General features: G+C 35.1%; 1 protein-coding gene across 2 annotated transcripts in view; it reads right to left on the bottom strand.

Annotated features, from left to right (window-relative positions):
* Positions 1-20,988, bottom strand: part of KHDRBS2 (KH RNA binding domain containing, signal transduction associated 2) — a 533,034-nt gene that overhangs the window by 189,181 nt on the left and 322,865 nt on the right. For both annotated transcript variants that reach the window (XR_012919310.1, XM_076003252.1), the window contains exon 5: positions 1,605-1,732. Coding sequence is in view for 1 of the 2 variants with exons in the window: in XM_076003252.1 (XP_075859367.1) it covers positions 1,605-1,732 (128 nt within the window). In the remaining variant the exon portion in view is untranslated. The remainder of the gene's footprint in view (positions 1-1,604; positions 1,733-20,988) is intronic.

Raw genomic sequence — 20,988 nt, 5'->3', positions numbered from 1 at the left:
TATAGAATAGAAAAATTGGTGCTTTCTTTAGACATCCTAAATTTACACTTAGGTTAAACCATATAAAACTGCTAAAATTGGCAATTTTTTGAACTGCAAAAGTGGCAATTACATGTGATTTAACCCATTTGATTAAATTCATTAAAGATGTCTTGCAATGATGTCACTGCAAAACCCATCAAGATGATATTAGAAATGTGCAAAAGATTGATCCTATTAAAACAGGACAGTATTGCTTTATGTCACATTAATTCTTAGCAATAAGCAAATGATCCTGAACAACGTTGCAGAGCTCCATGTTTAATTTTTTAAAGATAACATAAATATAAGCTCTAGAACATATTCAGAAGTTTTGCTTTTAGCTAAATCTAATTTTCAGAACTGCCACATTTTACTTATAAGTTATTTTCTTGATATTTTATTTAGAAATTTATCATTCTTAACATTTTTTTCCTATCAAATGTGAAACATTTTGAGATATTTATGATTTAAATGTTAGAAACAGTGGCTAATGTTGACAGTGGTGGCTGAAAATATTTGGGATATAATTTAAGAAACAAATTGAATGTGCAAAATATCTTAGCATCTGTTGGAATAATTTCTATGTGATATATGAAATAATATTCTAGATCTATGTCCTTTAGAGATTTAAAGGCCAGCTATAATAAGGTAAAGAGAATGATTGAATCACACAGTCATTGTGTGAAGGCTATGAGTATTTTTTACTTTACCTCCTTGCAAACCAATGCTTTCTGTTGAAAGTTTAACAAATTCAGTGTTCTAAAAAACAAATTCTAATACAGAAAGATTCCAATTTCTTTGCAAAGTGAACGAAATCAAATAAAGTCTTCTCTGATCACCAAGGGCATTGCAAAGTCAAATGTATCTGAACTTTAAATATCCTTACCATCAGCCATGCGAGAAGTGTATCTCTGGCTTTCTTGGCTGATGGCATATGTATTGTCTATATCTATCTCTGTATCTCTCTATATCTATCTATCTATCTATCTATCTATCTATCTATCTATCTATCTATCTACCTACCTACCTACCTACCTACCTCCTTACCTGGCAAACTCTATCAATTCAAAAACCATTTAAGTCACAAACAAACTTTATAGTTTTCTCTTCACACAAGGTTATCAGGGTTCAAAGAGGCAAATGGTTATCACATTCGTGTGCCCTAATCCTGGGGAAAGGACAAGAAAGTAGAAAATCTCAGGTTTGCTGCCTTATTTTCTAAATTTAATTTCCAGAATCTCCACCTTTGTTTCGTAAGGGTAGTTGTTAACAGATTCACAGTTAAAAGCATAAACTGTGAATTCTGGAATCAGATTGCCTAAGTGAACTTGCATAAATTCCATACACATTTTGTACCTCATCTTCTCACCTGCAAATAGTAGATATCTCTTAGTATGGAGGATACTTGATGAGCTAACATATGTAAAGCTATTCCATGCCATATAAGCATTTGTCATTATTGTTTTTGTTGTGGAGGTGGCGACTGTCGCTGAGGTTGTTGTTTATTCCTAGCTGTGATCAAGACAACAAAGGCCTGCCAGCTTCCTATGCCATTAATTTATTTAAAGTAAGAACTGATGTACCTTGAAGGAGCTGTGGGAGCTATTCTGATCCCTCTGCCTCTAATACCTCTGCCACGACCAGAGTCCTCTGAGCCATTTAAGTAAGATAATTCACGTAGTTGTTCCTGACGAATTTCATCATTGTAGTCCTAGGAGAAAAAAAAAATGATGTGATGAGTTAAAAATGAGACACGGAGTTCTTAGAACTAAAAAAAAAAGATGATAAAAAAGGAATCTTTTCATTTGTTTTCTGGAGACTTGTCTATAAAAATCTAAAATGATATAAAAAAGTATATATACTTTAAATTTCTATCATTATAGAGAGAAATCGAAGTTGCATCTTTTATCAAGGAAGTACTCAGCAAGACATCAGACTATATTTGCTAAAATATTACTTGATGTGTTAGCTAGAAAACAGAAGATAGCAGCATGGAACAAGAACTTATGGAATGTACCGGGGTCATGTATTGTTAACATGAGATTTACTAAAAAACAACATCACTTGGATGCATGTGTGTAGGTTCTGAATGACTACATGATATTCAAATGGCTCCTGATGCATGAGCCAAAAAGGGGCAACCCCAAGGCCCAGAGTAGACACTGAGCATGTATTAAAACCATTAAGAACTACGATAATATGGCCCAGCTCCAGACAACTGAGAAGTTGTGGAATCCAGCCAAACAAGTTGATGTGTAACATTCAAACCAAGGGATTTTCTATGTGTTCTAGCAGTGGGCTAATGGAAAGGGAGAGCCAAGGCAGAAGGCAAATTTCATAACAACCAGAGACTCGGTCAAAGTCAGAGGGGCTATCTTTATCTTCATCAATGTGGAAATGCATCGTTTCAATAGGACCAAAAAGCAGATCTGAATCATTAAAGATGAATACTACCTTCTGAAAACAAGTGCTAGTCTTCCCTGTTTCTCCTTTTATCTATTCTCTCTCTCTCTCTCTCTCTCTCTCTCTCTCTCACACACACACACACACACACACACACACACATACAAACACACGGTTGAACAGTACAAAACTGAATCATTGGTTTTTTGTGTCAAATGGCTAATCTGAGTAGTTATTTTCTCTAAATGTATGTCTAAGTGAAATCCATCTAGCAGATTTTCCAGTGGTGGAGAGGGGTCTAGGAATTGAGACTAGAAATATTGGTAGAGGGGAGGCCACCAGAAGTGATGTTTGAGGCTTAGCTGTGGGACTAACAATCAAGTGTGTCATTATCATTTGCACCAAATGATGCCAATGTAGCTTTGCACAGATGTGGTGTAGAAATATAAAATGAAGACTGTAAGAGTACGCACAGTCACCCACACATCTCGGCCTAGAAAACAGCAGTGATGCATCCAGCCTACAAGGATTTCTAATGCGCAGCCTTACCTCATGCTTCAGAAACTGCCTAGATTACAAGCAAAAGTGCTATTCACTCCAAAGCATTTTTTTTAATTTTTAGCATGTTGCTTTCATGTTTACCCTTTTCAGCACCTGATTATAGTGATAATAGGCTCAACACAGTTAGCTGACAGAAAAGCCATAGACTAGAAAATTATAGTTTCCAACAAGTCATATATTATTCAATTTCTACCTCCTAATTTTCACATTCAAACAACAACTAAGTTTAAGAAAAAACATGTCTATTATTTCATTAGAATCAGGGAATGTAATGAATTGTCACGACTGAGTAATCTGACTAGGTGCCAACAAAGTGGGTCATTAAAAATCACCAATTTTAGAGGATATCCATGTAGCTTACTGTCTGAGGAAAACCCATGGACATTCAGGGTCCTTATGAATTATAGAAAGAGATAGATTCTCATCATTGGCAATACTGAGGGTTGAGATAAAAATTAACAAATTGCAGATGAATTCAACATATGCAAAAATGTACCTTAGAGCATAAATCTTTTTTATTCTAGAATCAGAAAGTGTTAGAAAGTAGATGTAGTCTCATTCATTGTATAATCATAAGATGAAAAAGGAGGAGGAGGAAATGAAGCAGGAGGAGGAGGAAGAGAAACAGGAAAAAAGAGGAAGAGGGGCAACATACTAATTAGATAGTGTGCTAGACTAATCCAATTTGTTCAGGGCTCCCCACATCCATATACTTGCAGAGAGTTTCTAGCACACTGACTCTGGGATTTGTCTTAGCTAAAACAACAATAAAAAAGGTAACAAAAGCAGAGACTTGAAAAGTGCTTGCATATTGGGGTTTGCCCTTTCCAGTCACAGGAAACCCTTATATCAACAGAAACCCTTATGCCACTAGGGTAGCTTTCTGGAGGATGAGACATTATGTGGGCAGAGGCTCCAGTTGTCCCTGCCCTCCCTGCTATCCCATCCGCATCTCCTGACATGTGAGTGAGGCCATCCTAGGCCGTCCAGTTCCAGTCAAGCTGGTGGAGACCAGAAAAATCACCTGGCCAACCCCAGAACCAGGAGAAATAGATAATCCAAAGGTGCTTTACACCACTAAGTATTGTGGTGGTTTGTGCCAAAGCTAAGAGAAGCGATAGTTAGCATGGAACAGGAGAGGCATCTTCAGCAGCCTCTCCCCAGCCCTCTGTTTGTTTCTTGGGACAGCTATAGACTTAGATGGAGGTGTATATATATCTGAATGTCACAGTCTTGTGTCATTGCAGTTTGAATTATCCATTTAAATTTCTTTGTTCAGAGTCCATGCTCACCAATTCAAATGCATTTGAATTCATCTCTGAGACAGAAATCTGCTAATATGGAGAAAATGTGATAATCTTGTTAATATGAATATTTGACTCTGCAGATTAAGTTAATTCTTAGTGTAAGCAAAACAACTTCTGTTGGTATAAAACCAAGTTTCTTATTAGCGTAGCTATAGAACCATGATTTAAGAAATAAATCACCTTCCAGAGTTGTGATGGCCAAGAGAATACAGACCAGTAACTATAGATATAACTGATCAAGAACCACAGTTGCTATGCTCTGAAATCCTATTCCGCCAAAGGCCATGCTACCCAACAGCTTCTCCCAGCTTGTGACTAAATACATGCTCAAATAGATCCATTCTTTGAGACACAGGACTCCTCTATGCTCAAGGATTTCTTAACGGTGTTGTTCAACTTCTCTTATAATCTCATTGTACCAGGGCAATCTAGAAGGCTTCCACCTCTCTTTCCTTTGGGTGAGATATTGCAGTGTGAAGGCTCTCCAGCCTTCCTTGGCTCTCTCTTTATTTTTTGTCACAAGAGCATTTCCCTAATAATTCTGACATGTTTAGTCACGTTTTGGTATCAGCTTATTGGAGAGCCCAAGCTAACATACTGAGTGCTGACAAAATCAAGCCCTAAGATCACAAAACTGAGAGCTTTCGTAAATCCATTTACGTTTATGCTGGTTGAGCCTATTTTGTTCAACATACCTTATACTATGTATGATTAAATTGGACTACTTGCCACACTTTTAGATAGGTTAAACATCAGATTACCCGAAAAGGGTAGTAATCAATATTTTTAGAAATTAAATTGTATGTTGCTCAATTTTTTTTCAACACTTCACTTAATAAGAAAACATAGACCACTGATAGAGATAGGGAAACACAAACCTTATTTGGGGATAGAGATTAGAACAATTTGGCACCGAGAAATTGTGACAACAATGAAAAGAATAGTGTGTTTATGCATGCGGTAGGGTATGAGAGAGAAACAGATAGTTTCAGCGTGCTCTAGTAGGAAGTATATAGTATAATTGGGAAAGGTAGAAACAAAGAAGTTTATTTATTTATTTATTTATAGAGATGGGATGTCACTCTGCCGCCCAGGCTAGAGTGTAGTGGCACAATCACAACACACTGTAACCACTGGGCTCAAGCGATCCATCTCAGCCTCCTGAGTAGCTGATGCTATCAGTTAGCCACAGCATCAGGCCCAAAGGAAGTTTTTAGGTGCAGAAATGGCTAGAAGTATAATAGCACCATTAGTTAGAGAAAGGAAAAAAATGCAGAAAAAAAGTTTGAAGACGGATAATTTATATTGGGTCTTGATCACCTCAGTTTAAAATGTCAGAGAAGACTTAAGTGTTATCTTAATAATTCATACCTGGGTTAAGGCAGTAAGTTTGAATATCATCTGCACATATTTGTGATAAGTGAAGTGCGAAGACTATATAGCAGTAAAATAATGTGTAGTGACAGAAATTTTCATACCATTAAATGTTAAAGGATCAAGATTTTTAATAAACTCAGGTTTTCCTGATTAGACAACCAAAATATATGTACCACTTTACTTATAGTCATGAGGCAGCTAAGTGTTTCAAATAAACCCAGAAGACAAACATTTTTTTTAAATGTTCAAATAAATAGTTGAAATCTTAAATATTCTCTAGACTGAATATATCCTGTGCATTATTTTTACAACATATATAATTTTCTAAACCTCAAGGTCTGTGGTTTTATATTATACTGCTTATTTCCAACTTGTTATTAAACATAGATATAACTTTGAACTAATCTTTCACAATTAGCACACGAGTCTAGCTGAAGCTAAACTATCTCTTTGAATATTTAAATATTGTATGTGTTGCTACAAGTTATATATAATCTTAAAGGTACGAGTAAATAAAATATCTCAAGTTTATATTGGAAATGTTATCTTATCAGAAATATATCTTATATTAGCTGGAGTAGTATTGGGTTCTAAGATTCTGAAGTCATACAATAAATTATACATATAAATAGATCGTTATAGTTTAATAACATTCAAATCTTTAAGCTCAATTTACTAACATAGATATTCATTGAAAAGCAAAAATATAAGCTCATAAATAGTAAAGAGGATTTTATTTATTTATTTATTCACTTTGGAGACAGGCAGGATCTTGCTCTGCCACTCAGGTTTCAGTGCAGTTGTACAATTATAGCTCATTGCAGCCTTGAACTCCTGAATTCAAATGATCCTCCTGCCTCAGCCTCCCAAATAGCTAGAATTATGTATGTGCAACACCATGCCTGGTGAAAATTTATATTTATATAATAATGCTTTAGTATTATTTTATTTATTACTTTAGTATTAAAACACCCTTGAAAGAGAAAGAGATAGTGATAGACAAATATTTATTTATGTAAGTGCAAAAGAGACAAAAAAGGCAAAGGTATTTCAACTCAGGATGAAGAAAAATGGAAAAATTAATTTTCAGTTATTAAAAATAAATACATAATAAAAGACAAATTAATATATGTATTTAATTTGCATAAAAAGCTGGAATACTATAAAATATAAAAACAAGGCCTATACATATTATGAAGACAATGCTTTTCTTATAAAAGAATTAAAATTATACCTATGGATAAATCTTAATATTATATTAGAGTGTTTTAAATTGTTGGGATTCCACACGTCAAATAATAAAGAATGCTTTATTGTTTTAGGATATACCTCTATTAAAAAAAAATACACATCCTAAAAATATTCCTTGACTTCAAGATGAGTTATAAAGTTGCTTTAAAACTTCTGATTGGTTTGACCTCCAGCTTTGGTTTCAGACAGAAAGGAGTCAGATGAGTAATAGTGAAACTTTAAATGAATCTATAGATTCTTAGATAACATAGGCATATCATAGTTGTTTTTATAAGTGATCCAAATTTTAATTTTATTTTTATATAATGTCCAAAATTTTGCACTTTTGCTACCAAAATCAGTTTTTAAAATTTGCTACTTGAAACAGTAACAAAGATATTCATAATATTTTTATATGTTCCTTTTTCCTGGGATGAAGCAAATTCACCCTGTGAAACAATTTCCATGAAATTCATGAGTGCTCCTTTTTGCCTCTCTGTCAGAGGCCCTCCCACCGTGACGGCATATGGTGCAAACAGTATACACAAAAGCTCAGAGCAGACAGATGTTTGGATGTTCCTAGAAAGGACTTACGCTCATAGTCTGCATACTTAATGTATATGCATAATTTCCCAGTTCCGTACACTCATGTCCATCTGTTGTGATGGCATTTTGCCCAAATACAAATTGGGAAGTTATTTCACTTGCACATAGATGCCAGGTAATGACAGGTGTAGACAAGCTACCTGGAGGCACAGTGAGGGACTATTTTCCTGCCAAACTCCCTCCTCTGAGGCTCCAGTGGGCACTGGTGCTGCACATTTAAAACTGTGATTGTAACCACTGGTAACATGTGAATGTATACGCAGCTCTAGCAATGTCAAGACTGTCAGACAACATCAGGGGAAAATGAAATGTAGTCTGTAGCCCTTCTGGGTCATGACAAAGTGACCTGGAATTGCCTCAGCTCCTACAAACAGGTCAGATCATTTTAACCACAATAATAAACAAGAAGATTCAGGAAGTGTTGGGTCTCATGCCAATATCAGACCTGTATGTAACTGAGTTGGATAGGGCAGGAAACTATGTCAGAAAACAACTAGTGCTATGATGGATATTATTTAGCAAAACAGCTCAGGCTATTAGATAACATCTCTTAGCCAACACACAGTGAGTTTTAATCAGCCCAGGCTTGGGACCAGAAAAACTCATTATCAAAATGCAGTCAAAGAGCAGTCAATTAAGATTTATTAAGAATCTGCTCAGTGCATGACTCTGCATAAGTTTTGTATGAAGGCATTATAAAACATATTCATCAAAGGACATTGAATATTACAAAGTCAAAATGTTGTGGACTTTGCATCTTAAACTGTTCGTGATAGCAAATTTCTGTTACTGAAGAATGTTTTCTCTTTTTTTCCCATTACTAAAGTCATATTGCCAACTACGCAAAAATTATCAGAGAATCAGATACTATCAATGCAGATTTTATACAGATATTTTGCAGGAGTATTGGAGAAGCATATCTTCTATCTTGTTTTATTTGACTTCATTAAACATTGGCCACTGATATAGTATGTATAAGAGCAAAGACCTTGTGAATGAGCAACAAAAGACTTATGCATTTGGTGTTATACATAACACCACTAGTGGTGGATAGAAAAATCAGCCACTACTTCAGATAGATTTAGGGTGGTAGAAAAATATTTCGATACTAAATGACAGATTGGAGCTGCTATTTTAAACCCATGAAGTTCCATTTGTCTAGGTAAAGTCAAAATGACTCATTTTCTTCAGCAAATTTTCTTGGCAAATTATTGTGCACATGACACAGGAGCTTTGTTTCGTTTTAAGTCAAAATAGGCATTGATTTAATAATTTGGCATATTATCTGCCTTAATTTACAACTACATAAAATGAACTCTTGATTAACACAGAATTGATAGTTCTTGGTACATTGATCCAGTGGGCCCAAATTGTTAACCAAGAAATCATCATGATAAAGATACACTGAGAGGCGAGTGTGTAAATTCTGTGCATAAAAGGGGTTACAGGATATGGCCCATCTGGGTGATTTTTTTATTAATAACCTTGCAATTCCAGGCCTTCCCCTGGACATGGGAAATTTCTATGTTCAAGATGGTGAAGCATCTAACCATTCAGATTTTTTAAAGTGCCTAAAGGAATTTTGCTAAAATAAACCATTTTATTTATTCAATGTACTCCCAAGCAGAGGAAGTAAGTGGCAGGCACTGATATAGGTACTGGGGCCACAGTGGTGAAAAGCTCCTGATCCAGGGCAACTTCAATGCATGTAGATAACTAGATCCCTACACTCATTCACAAAATGTAACGGTAAGCAACAATTGAGGAAGCATTTCAATAAAACACCTTGGCAAGGATAGGAGCCTTCTTTTTAATACTGTCTGAACCAGTGCACGCTCAATACAACTTTGATCCTCCTTGTTGGTTTGAAAACAATTTATTCCCAATATGATGCCAATGTCTTTAGTGGCTGTTACTTTTTGTTTTGTTTACAGATTGTGGAATTCTATATTTTGTTTCAGAAAGAACAGTATTTTCTATATTTCCTCATGGGAAAGTGCTTCCTAGAATTTCTTATTTGTTTTTCCTCAAATGAAAATGCTGTGATGATTCCTTCAAATTTTTTTTTTTTTTTTTTTCAGAAAACAACAACCTACTGCGTCATGGTACCTTTATTGAAGCTCTTTGAAAAGAGTATAAATTACTGCTGCCTTCCCTCAAAATTTAATCTGTAAGGAAAAACACTTTATGTAGTATTATTTTTTAAATATTTCCTTATATTAGAAATAGAGTAATCCTTAAGAACAATGAAACTGCCACTTTTTCCAAACAACATATTAGAGGACAGCAGCACTATTTGCTGGATGGGGAATGATGAATCTAACACAGGACATGAGCAAAGGCAAGCAGGCAAGCAAAGGAAAAGACCGAGGGTGAAGGGTGTTAAGGGAAGAGTTCCGGCTGGTGAATATTCAGGAAAGGAAGGAAAATTTGATTAAAAACAACAACAACAACAACCCTTTAGTTCCATGGTAGTAATGGAAGAAATGGACTTGTGAAATGTGAGTATAATACAGTGAAATAAGTATCTAGAAAAAAAAGTGTCAAAATAGATGTGAAAGTTCCCAAGAAACATCATGAAATAAATTAGAATTGCAAAATGAAAAGAATACATATTTAGATTTATTATAGAAGACCTGGGTATATTTCCTTTATTCCTTTCCTTGCTTCCATTGGTTTTGCTTCAATACAAACTATCCATTGAATTGTTCAGCTGGGCTTCTCTTCCACAATTTACTGAGGCCCTTAAATGGATTACAAATTGTATTTGTCTGTGGGGTAGATTCACTCAGCTTCCACATGTGTAAACCTCTTTCTGGCAGGGCCAGGACTCTAGGCAGGGAAGACCTAGATTCTTTGCTCTGGTGGGTCCATGCCAGAGCAGCTGGTCCAACTGGGTTCTCCTCTGAAGGTGGACATAGTATCTCTCTGCTCTCAGGCTTCTCCTAACATACCCTAATTCCACAGACCATCTACAGAGCTCTTCTCAAGAGCACTAGAAACAACTTAATTAGGCAGCCCCCATTCCATCCTCTACACAGTGGATATTTATAGCAGGTAGTCAGAATCAATTCTATTTTGCGTGTTGCAGAAGAGATTTACTTCAAGAAGTCACTAGATCTTCTCAGCAACCATGGGAATTATGGTCCTTTTCCAAGGCTCCTTTCAGGTCTTAGGTCTCCTCCCTCTCCAACCCCATATCTTAAACAGCAGCCACAATTCCTGTTCTCTTGGAATCACTCCCAATATCAGGTACTTTAAGACCATCCAGCCTCCCTGCCAAGCTGCTTGTGTCTGTCAAGCCCTTCACCCAGGACATGGGAGAAGATCATGGTAGCAAGAATTAACAGGCAGGTCACAATCTTTCCCTAATCCCTTCACTTATTATTATAATTTTTAAATTCATTCTGTAAAGTATTATTGGGAGAAGGTAAACATTTAATTATTATATAAAGACTATGCTCTAGGACCCAGCCATATTATTTCTATGCTCTATGATTAATGTTGTACTTTGATTTTTTTCATCCTAATGAGAGAAATGATAGGATCTTAAGAGGTAGAGATCAGCTAAAGGAGCTTTAGTTTCAACATCTGGATACTGTTCACAATGCCCCTCTCCTTTGCCTGAAGGTGGAATTCTTATATTGTTCTAAAGATCTAGAACAGGCTCATACTGCTCAGCACTGGGGACAGAAAACTGGGTTTCTATGGAACTGGTGTGAACATATCTCGGCATGCATTCCAAAGGGCAGGAAGAGAGCATCTGGGACTCTTTTATTGACTTACTTAGTGAAGAAATATATCATTAAATATATTAACAACATACATATTAAATAAAACAAATAGGCTTACTTATTTATATATGTGTTCTATGTGCTGAGAATACAGTAAACAAGACAGCCCTCTTCGAACTTATATTCTAGTATAGGGAAAGACTAAAAAAACCAAGATATAAGCAATATCACTTCCGACAGCAATAATGCTGTGAAAACAAGGAACAGAGTAATATGATTGAGTGACTAGGGAAGCTGGTTTATATGGGAAGTCAGTCATGGCCTCCCTAAAGAGGTGACACAAGACCCAAATGAAAAGGATTCTCCCATGCAAGGATCTGGATCACTAGTGTTCCAGGTAGATGGAAAGCAAAGGCAAAGAGCCAGGAAGGAACTGAGCCTCTTTACAGAACAGAGAGAATGCCAGCACATATGTATCAAGACTTTAATGAAGAAAGGAGAAGGTGGTATTAGGTGAGACAGAGGCAGGGGTTAGATCATGGTGGTTCTTCTGGGCTTTATTCTATGTATAATAGAAGATCTAAGGAGTATTTAAGGTGGACAGTGAAATAACCAGTTTTATGTCTTACAGGGAATGTTCTGGTTGCTGCAAGGAAAAATGAATTGAAGTAGGACACATGTGGAAACCAGGAGAGAGGCTAAGACACTACTGTAGCAGCACATGCATTAGCTATTGCAGTCATCTTTACTACTATAATACTATGGACAGTTGTGAAGAGGAAGTGCCATTAAATAATCATGGACATATCTGGAGTTAGAAATGGTAGAACTGCTGAAATTGCTGATAGATTAGATATGGGGATGAGAAAAGTGGACCTAAAGGTGACTGACTCCTAGATTTTTGGTTTGTGAAACTGATTCAATTGTGGTCAGTGGGATATGAAAGATAACAAATATGATTCTCTCTCTTGTCTCTTTCTATTCTTAAAAGAAAAGCAAATCTTATTTGTAAACAATGAGCCTTTTCAGATTGGGAATTTTTCAGGTGTGGCATGATTTCTCTCTTGTGTAGGTAGCCTCGCTTTTGAGTAGACATGTGCATCTTTAAGAACCCTGCTAAAAAAATATAATAAAGACAAAAGACATAGACTGTTAATCATAAAAAGGAAAATAAATACCTTTACATGAAGGTGTCTAGGGATCAAAAAGAGAGCGGAAGGGACTTGTCAGTTAAGAGATGGAAAAGAATAATCAAGCAAGTTTTCCATGTATAAAGTTGTGAAGCCATGAGAGAAAAGCAATACAGTTAGTAAATAGTTAATAATCTATTTTTTCTAAAGCATTTTAAGCAGGTTGTGTTCTCAAAGCAATGAGTCCTCACAGAAAGTCATGTTACCATGGAAAGATCACTTTCAGGAATATGGATAAGGAAATGGAGTTGGAAGGAACTCAGTCACTTCTACAGAAACCCAATTACTGCAGAAGACTATTATAAAATCCACAAAAGAGACAATGAAGTTTGGAATGAGAGCAGAATTCAAGTCCCATTCACTTCTGGTTTTATTTCCATATCTGGAAAATAGGAAGGTGGTTGTAATGATCCAACTGAATATTTCCCAAGCTTTCTCCATAAGATTTCTCATGAAGAAAGGTTCTGTGGCTATCGGGAGGAAGGCAGGCTACTGAATTTGTACTTCCCTAAGGTAGAATCAAAAAACAAATGATTAGGGTGCTATCGACACATGGAAATGAGGCTGTATGCCTATTTATATAATAATTTATTCACAAACTTCTACTCAAATAATAATTTGTTTTCTGAGCCATCTCATTTTATGTATTTATTTGCTATAAAGTCAATGAAGGAAATAAAAAGAATATTTTTCAAAAAATACCGGGTGGGGCAAAGGCAATATATGTAACCTAAACATTTGTACCCCTGCAATATGATGAAATAAAAATAAATAAATACATAAATAAAATAAAAAAAATAGACTTAAAAAACATATGATCAACGAACCCTCTTGAGGAAAAAGAATGTTTTAAAGAGTTTTGTGCTTTGGTTTGTTGCACCAGCTCAGTGCTCACATAGAATATGAATTGTTATTGGAATCTTAGGGCTCTAGTGTCAGTAAAGGGCTTTTGTGGTTATTGAACACCTCACCTTTACTTAGGCATTCAGTAAACCACAAAAGCCAACAATTGGCTGTCTTTTGCACTATCCTGGATATTACTTCCAAAGTATCAGTAAGTACAGGACAGATCTATGATCTCCTTCCTCTCTCACCATCCAGATAATTTATATATTAGAAATACATATCAGGTTTTTATTTCGTAATGGTCAAAAACATTCTTCTAGGATATCTGATTTCCATAGATTTTTAACACACTTAATTTTAAACATAATTCTCCTGGTGCTTGCAAATCAGCCATTCTGAGGCTTAGAATTTAGTTCGAGAGATTTTCCTATGGCCTTGTTCTAAAAAGCTAAAAAGATGTTTGTAAACTCTTATTGGCCTGCAGACCTATAGTGTTTTAAGTTATTGATTTTTATGTAGGCAAAATTGCGCACGTAAAGGCAGAGAATCCAGCTTTCAAAAACTTACTCTTGTTATTTCTTTAAATTATTTGCAACAGAACTAGAGTTTTGGGACTTCACAGGACTTTGCCCAAACTTTCTAGATATCTCAACCTGTGTTTTTTCTCTATTTAGAATACAACTAAACTATATTTATATATACACATCAATATTAGAATAATTGTCAAGTTCTGCCTAAGTGTTTCAAAGGAAATTTTATGTTCACCATCACTATCAATTCAAATACTGACTTGACAGTTAAAAAAATGTTTCCAAATGATGCAGGATAAATTTTAAAAATCTATCCAGATTTTGAGAGAATGAGAAGACAAGCCATAGATTTGGAAAAAAAATTGTAAAACGCATATATGATAGAGGACTATTATCTCAAATACACAAAGAACTCTTAAAACACAGCAATGAGAAAAAGAATAACTCAATTAAATAATGGGCAGAAGATCTGAACACTTTACCAAAAAAGATATATAGAGGGAAATGTGTGCATGAAAAGATACTCAATATCATATGTCATTAGGAAATTGCAAATGAAAACAACAGTGAGATGCCATTATATACCTGTTAGAATTTGGAAATGCACAACGCTGACACCACCACATGTTGGTGAAGATGTGGAGCAACAGGGAAATCTCATTTATTGATGGTGAAAATTCAAAATTATACAGCCACTTTGGAAGACAGTTTGACAGTTTGTTACAGAACTAAACGTACTCTTACCATATGATCCATTGATCATGCTCCTTGATATTTGCCCAAATGAGTAGAAAACCTATGTCCACATAATAACCTGCACATGAATGTTTATAAGCAGATTTATTCATAATTTGGAGGCAACCAAGATGTCCTTCAAAATTGTCTTCAAAATTTGGAAGCAACCAAGATATCCTTCAGTAGGTGAATGGATAAATAAACTGTGGTACATCCAGATAATGAAATGCTATTTAGCAATAAAAACAAATGAGCTTGTATATAACCATGGAAGGACATGGAGAAAGCTTAAATCCATATTACTAAGTGAAAGAAGACAATCTGAAAAAGCTACACACCATATAATTCCAAATATATGACAATCCAGAAAAGGCAAAACTATGGAGACAATAATGGATAAGTGACTGCTATGGGCTGGGGAGAGGGAGAGAGGAATAAGTAGCACACAGAGGAGTTTTAGTTAGGGAAACCAATCTGTGTGATACTATAATGGTGGATACATGACGTACATTTGTCAAAACTCCAAGAATGTACAGCATCAAGAGTAAACCCTAATGTAAAATTACGGACTTTGGGTGATAATGATGTGTCAGTGTACTTCACTGATTGTAACAACTGTACCACTGTGGTGCAGGGTGTCCATAGTGGGGGAGGCTGGGGTGGGCAGCAGATATATGGAAAATCTCTTTACCTTCCTTTCAATTTTGTTGTGAACTTGAAACTACTCTAAAAATAAAGTTTATTAAAAATCAATCATGATTGTGATAGCATGATGTTATAAAATCATAAGATCATTTCATCAAGTTGAAACAACCTATGCAAGCTTTAAAAAATCGTGGTGCTAAACAAATACTTCTTTGTTCACCATCAGAGATAGGAGGCTACTGAAGTTTCCTCCATACGTACTGCTGATCTCCAAGGAATCCCTGAGTGCATCTAAACAGACCAAATTCATCTTTATGGCACCCTCGTGGATGATCAAGGTTTGCAGGGTGATTATAATACCTCCATTTATGGACTCAGAGGTTAGATGATGAATGTGAGGCAAATCCAAGCAGGGATTTTGTGGTAGAAAAGAGTTTAAATGCCTTACATTTCTCATCTTTATATCAGTTAGGTTATTCTTTTTTTTATTTTCCTCTTGTTTCAACATCCTAACAGCCTAGATCTATTCAGAAATTAAGCATTGCTCATTTTGTTATAATGTGACCTACTCAAACCCATTTCTCTCATGCCCTTGGCCACACTTCTGTTGCTCTCACTAGCCCTTTACTGATTTGTTTGGATGTCTTTTGTATATTTAAGAAATTTCTGCTCAATCACGTTGCATATAAACCCCAGTCTACTCTGTTTTCAGCTTTTCTATTTACCTGGCCCTTGCCTTCAGTTTTCATTTTCTTTCTAATTTTACACAGCCATGTGCTCATAAATATGTACCACACAGACACATATGCATGTAAATGCACATGTGAGAATAGTGTGTGGTCTCTTAGAGGCTCTCTGTATAGTTTGAATTATCTTCAAATCTTCAGAAGTGGGGTCAAATCTTCAGAGTGGGGTCTCTAACTCCATTTAGAGAGAAAAAAATAGGTAGCAGAAATTTTTTTTAAGAAAAGGTGATTTTGGTAATGACACATAGACAGACTCCAAAGTAGAGCTCAGAGCATGCTGAAATTAAAAGAGCATAGATCCCTGAATCAGAGCTTTAAGTCCCCTACTATGTAGATTGATTATAAGGGATGTGCTATAGGCTGAACTGTAGTCCCACAAAATTTACATGTTAAACCCCTAACTCCCAATATGATAGTATTTGGAGCCCTTGGGAAGAAATAAATTAGTTTCAGATACAGTTAGGAGGGTGGGACCTTCATGTTGGGATTAGTAATTTTATAAGGAGAGACACCAAAATTAACTCCCTCTCCCCTCTCTTTCTCTCTCTACCTCCCCAACCCTCCCCACCATGTGAAAGGACAGTGAGAAGACAGCCATCTGCAAGCTAGGAAGAGAGCTCTCACCAGAACCTGACCATCAGGTTGGCACCCTGATCTCAAACTTCTAGCTTCCAGAATTTTGAGAAAATGCATTTTTATTGTTTAAGTCACCTAGTCTATAGTACTCCATTAGGGCAGCTTAAGCTGACTGAGACAGGGTGGGTGCTGTTCTTTCTGAGAACAGGAAAGGCAATCAAAGAATATCACATCCCCCTTGTTGCTAAACTGGTATTATTGCTGCTAGGATTGTTGGTGTATGTGTGTGCTTGACATGTATGTAAAATGTGTGCATTTTAGCTGTTTGACTAATGAATTGAGACTAAATAAGTGGATTATATAGAGAAGGAGGATGCTTTTTGGGGCTGAAGATAGGAATTCTGAGCTCTACTTTGGAGTCTATGTGTCATTACCAAAATCACCTTTTCTTAAAAAAAAATTTCTGCTACCTATTTTCTTCTCTCTAAATGGAGTTAGAGACCCACTTCTGAAGATTTGAAGATAATTCAAACTATACAGTCAGCCTCTAAGTGACCACATACTATTGTCACACATGTGCATTTACATGCATATGTGTCTGTGTGGTACATATTTATGAGCACATGGCTGTATAAAATTAGAAAGAAAATGAAAACTGAAGGCAAGGGTCAGGTAAATAGAAAAGCTGAAAACAGAGTAGATTGGGGTTTATATGAAACGTGATTGAGCAAAAATTTCTTAAATATACAAAAGACATCCAAACAAATCAGTAAAGGGCTAGTGAGAGCAACAGAAGTGTGGCCAAGGGCATGAGAGAAATGGGTTTGAGTAGGTCACATTATAACAAAATGAACAATAAATGATACCATAGTCATTTTTTGGCACCTTGGAAATCGACTGTACAGTGCTTGGTGAGATCTAAATGCTACCCTATGATTAGATGAAATTGTAATGTCAAAGTCATTCGTGTAAACCAGCTGGCTCACAAGACCCTGTTTTTCCTTCAGCTCTGATCCATTGGCTACTTTTTTGCATAACTTCTATTCATAGAAATATGATTACAACATGATCTTTCATTTAGTGTCTTCCCTTTAAAAGGTATTCTTTTGTTTAATTTCCTCGTTTCAAATTTTTTTCTGGCCATGTTCACTGATGTAAACTCTATAAATAAAAACCACAAAACCATCACATCTTTCAAGGTTTGAAAACCATTGGCATACAAACCATCACACCTCTCAAGGTTTGAAAACCATTGGCATACTTAAGCAATAATAGAAAACCTAACCTCTGTTTGTGGAAAGCTGCAACATCTAGTATTCTACATGTACTACCCTGATCATTGGATGTTTCAAAGGCACATAGCAGTGAAATATCACTTCAGTATCTTTTTCTCCTCTTTTACAACTGTAAGAATGGAGTGAGAAAAATCTATTTTTATATTTTTTGAGTTATAGCAAAAATCAATTTCTATGTTAAAAAAAAAAAAAGATACATGACCCCGGGAACTTACAGCAGATAAAACACATAATTGTAGCATCACTATAGAATGGTAGTATCTAGGTTGTTTAATTTCATGATTAAAATGTTTCAAGGTGCCATGCTAATATTCAGAAGAGTTAAGTTTTAAAATTGTTGAGTTAAAATGAACTGTGGCGCGATCATGTCATGTAGCAATGATGAATATGACTGTGTGGTACTATTGCCTGGGTCAGAGGCACTGACATTTATCTGTGTGGCTTAGTACAAAGTGCCAAACCTTCTGAGGCCTAAATTTTCATTTCTGTAAAAATGGAATTAATAATAGTAATAAGCATAATAGTATGGCTGCTGGGAGGATTAAATAGACATATGTAAATTGCTCAAGACAGTGTCTGGCACATACTGAACAGGTGATAAATGTTAGCTATTATATTCTCCACGGGGATTACAGAATCGCCTGCTCTGCAATGCCACCTATTAGAAACAATAAGGCAGGTATGTTCCATCTACCTTATTTTGCTTCTTTGAAGAATTTTAGCTAAAAAGGGAATGCTGGAGTGTTAAATATATGTGAATACATTTTTATCCAGTATTTTTCTAAAGTGGTAGAGAGTGGTAGAAGTGGATTGTAGTAAGTGATGAAATATTTTTAAACAAATGTATTTTTGGCTATTTATCCTTGGAAGGTTAAGACCTAAGGTGAGAACATGTTACAGGAAAACCCCGATTTGATGAATTTAGGAAGATTCGCATCCCAGAATCAAATTAGGGTTGTTCCTTTCTATAATCTATTTAAGCATCAGGCAGGTCAGAGCTATTCTTGACAGAGTAGTTAAAAAGGATCCAATATTAAAAAAATCTGCTGCCAGAGCATATTTAGACTAAGTGATCATAATATCACTGGTAGGAAATGAAGGTCTAAAAAAGACCAATAAAACAAAAATACTGACTTAAAAGAATGTTTTGTACAAACGCTGTTGGAAAGAAAAGAAAGTGAAATATATACAAAAAATAGGAAACTCAAGTAAGCCACTTCATAAAGGCAAAAATAAAATGGTGACATAAGTGAAAAAATTATTCAGGGAAAGGAGGAAGGGTCATTACATATTTCTAATCAGACTTTTTTAACTTAAAAAAAGGGAAAACTAAAAAGGTAAACAAAAGTTTAAAAGAACAGAAATATTAAAGACAAAAATTTTAAATTCAATTCATTTAGGAAAGATCTATAAACAAGGAAAATGTAAAATTTATCACTTACTTAGTTAACATCAGTAAAAATTTACTTTAAATTGCATGATGATATCCTTGGGCAATGAGTAACACAAGTCAGAGTTGCAGCACATGTCAAAGTATTTTTAAATGTCCCTGTCATTTCCAGTGCCTCATCTTCAGAATAAATGCTAAATTGTAACAATCAGCAAGTGTTCTTATAACATTCATCTACTGAGAATTTCTCTTGCAATTCTAGATAAACAGTACATTCTGTTAACTTCCAAGTTTCATACACATTAAGGCAGCCCTTTTTATTGATTTTCTTTCAGTAGGTGGCTGAATATTTTAGCAAATTATATTGGACTCTCATTAGAACATTCCTGGAATTTTTAAATTGTTATTATGTGTTTTTTTAAAAAATTGTGAAAGCAATAACTGCTCAGTAATGCAAGCAATGCGAGGCAAAGATCAATTTTTTAAAAAGTTAATAATCTTTTAGTGACATCTCCCACATACCCTCTTGAAGGTAAAAAAAAAACAGTCAAAGAATGGTGTTTATCTTTTCACTTTTTCTATTTTTTTCCTATTTTTTAAACAAAGACATTTGATTATAGCATTCACATTGCTTGCCAAGTTTCTCTTTTAACAATATATCATGGCCATTGCTCTAAGCCAATGAAACACAATTCACTCTTTTTAGCAGAAAATTTGTTTGCTGTAGAATATCTGTAGTTCACTAAAACATTTGATTCTTTATTTATGGATGTTTGAGAGTGTTCCAATGTTTTGACACTACAAAGCTATGATTATCATTCTATTACATAGTTCCTTTTTATCCTGAGGTTAGATTTTCTGAAAAGGAATTATTGTGTTGAATGAAGTTTTAATTGTTGAAATTACAGCAGAAATACTACTAATCCTCTACAAATGCTTTCAGAATGTTGAAGGGGCTATTTCTCAACTCAATACATGAGGCAAACTGGGCTTTATCTCAGGAATGCAAAGTTGGTTTAATATTTTAAAAAATCAATGTAATTTGTCATCATAACAGATTAAAAATGAAAAACCATGTAATTATCTCAATAGCATTGGAATAAAAGCATTTGACAAAAATACAATATCCATTCTTGACCAAAAACTCAGCAAAATAGAAATATAAGGGAACTTGCTCAATTCGATAAAAAGCATCTATGAAAAACTAACAACTAATATCATATTAGTGTGAAAGACGGAAAAGGCAAGTGTACTTCCACCACTTCTATTCAACATTGTGCTAAAGGTTCTGGTTAATGGAATAGGGCAAGGAAAAGATAAAAGGCATCCAAATTAGAAAGAAAGAAGTTAAACTGTCTTTACTTGGAAATGACACATTCATTTATGTAAAGGATCTAATTTACCCATTTAATGCAATCTAATCTATGATGTCTTCCTGGGAATAAAGGGGCCCTGGTGGTAGCCAGGAAGGAGGGAATTTTACAAAGGGTTATAAGGAAATTTTGGGAGGATGATGGAAATATTCATTATTTTGATAGTAGTGATGGTTCCACAGATGCCTACCTATGCCAAAGCATCAAATCGTCTGCTTTAAATAGCGGCATTTTTTTGTTTATCAATTATATCATAAAAAATCTGATAAAAATCAATTTTAAATGTCTTTTATGAGTATTAATCTTTAAACTGTGATAAGCATTATAGTGTTTTAAACTCTAACATTGGTCTTCTGATTTAATTTATGATATCTCTTATTATATTTATTTTTATCATAGTATAGATAAATATGTCTAGTCAGA

Source organism: Microcebus murinus, chromosome 5 (genome assembly GCF_040939455.1).
Source record: "Microcebus murinus isolate Inina chromosome 5, M.murinus_Inina_mat1.0, whole genome shotgun sequence".
Lineage (NCBI taxonomy): Eukaryota > Metazoa > Chordata > Mammalia > Primates > Cheirogaleidae > Microcebus > Microcebus murinus.
This window is presented reverse-complemented; position numbering and strand designations above follow the sequence as displayed.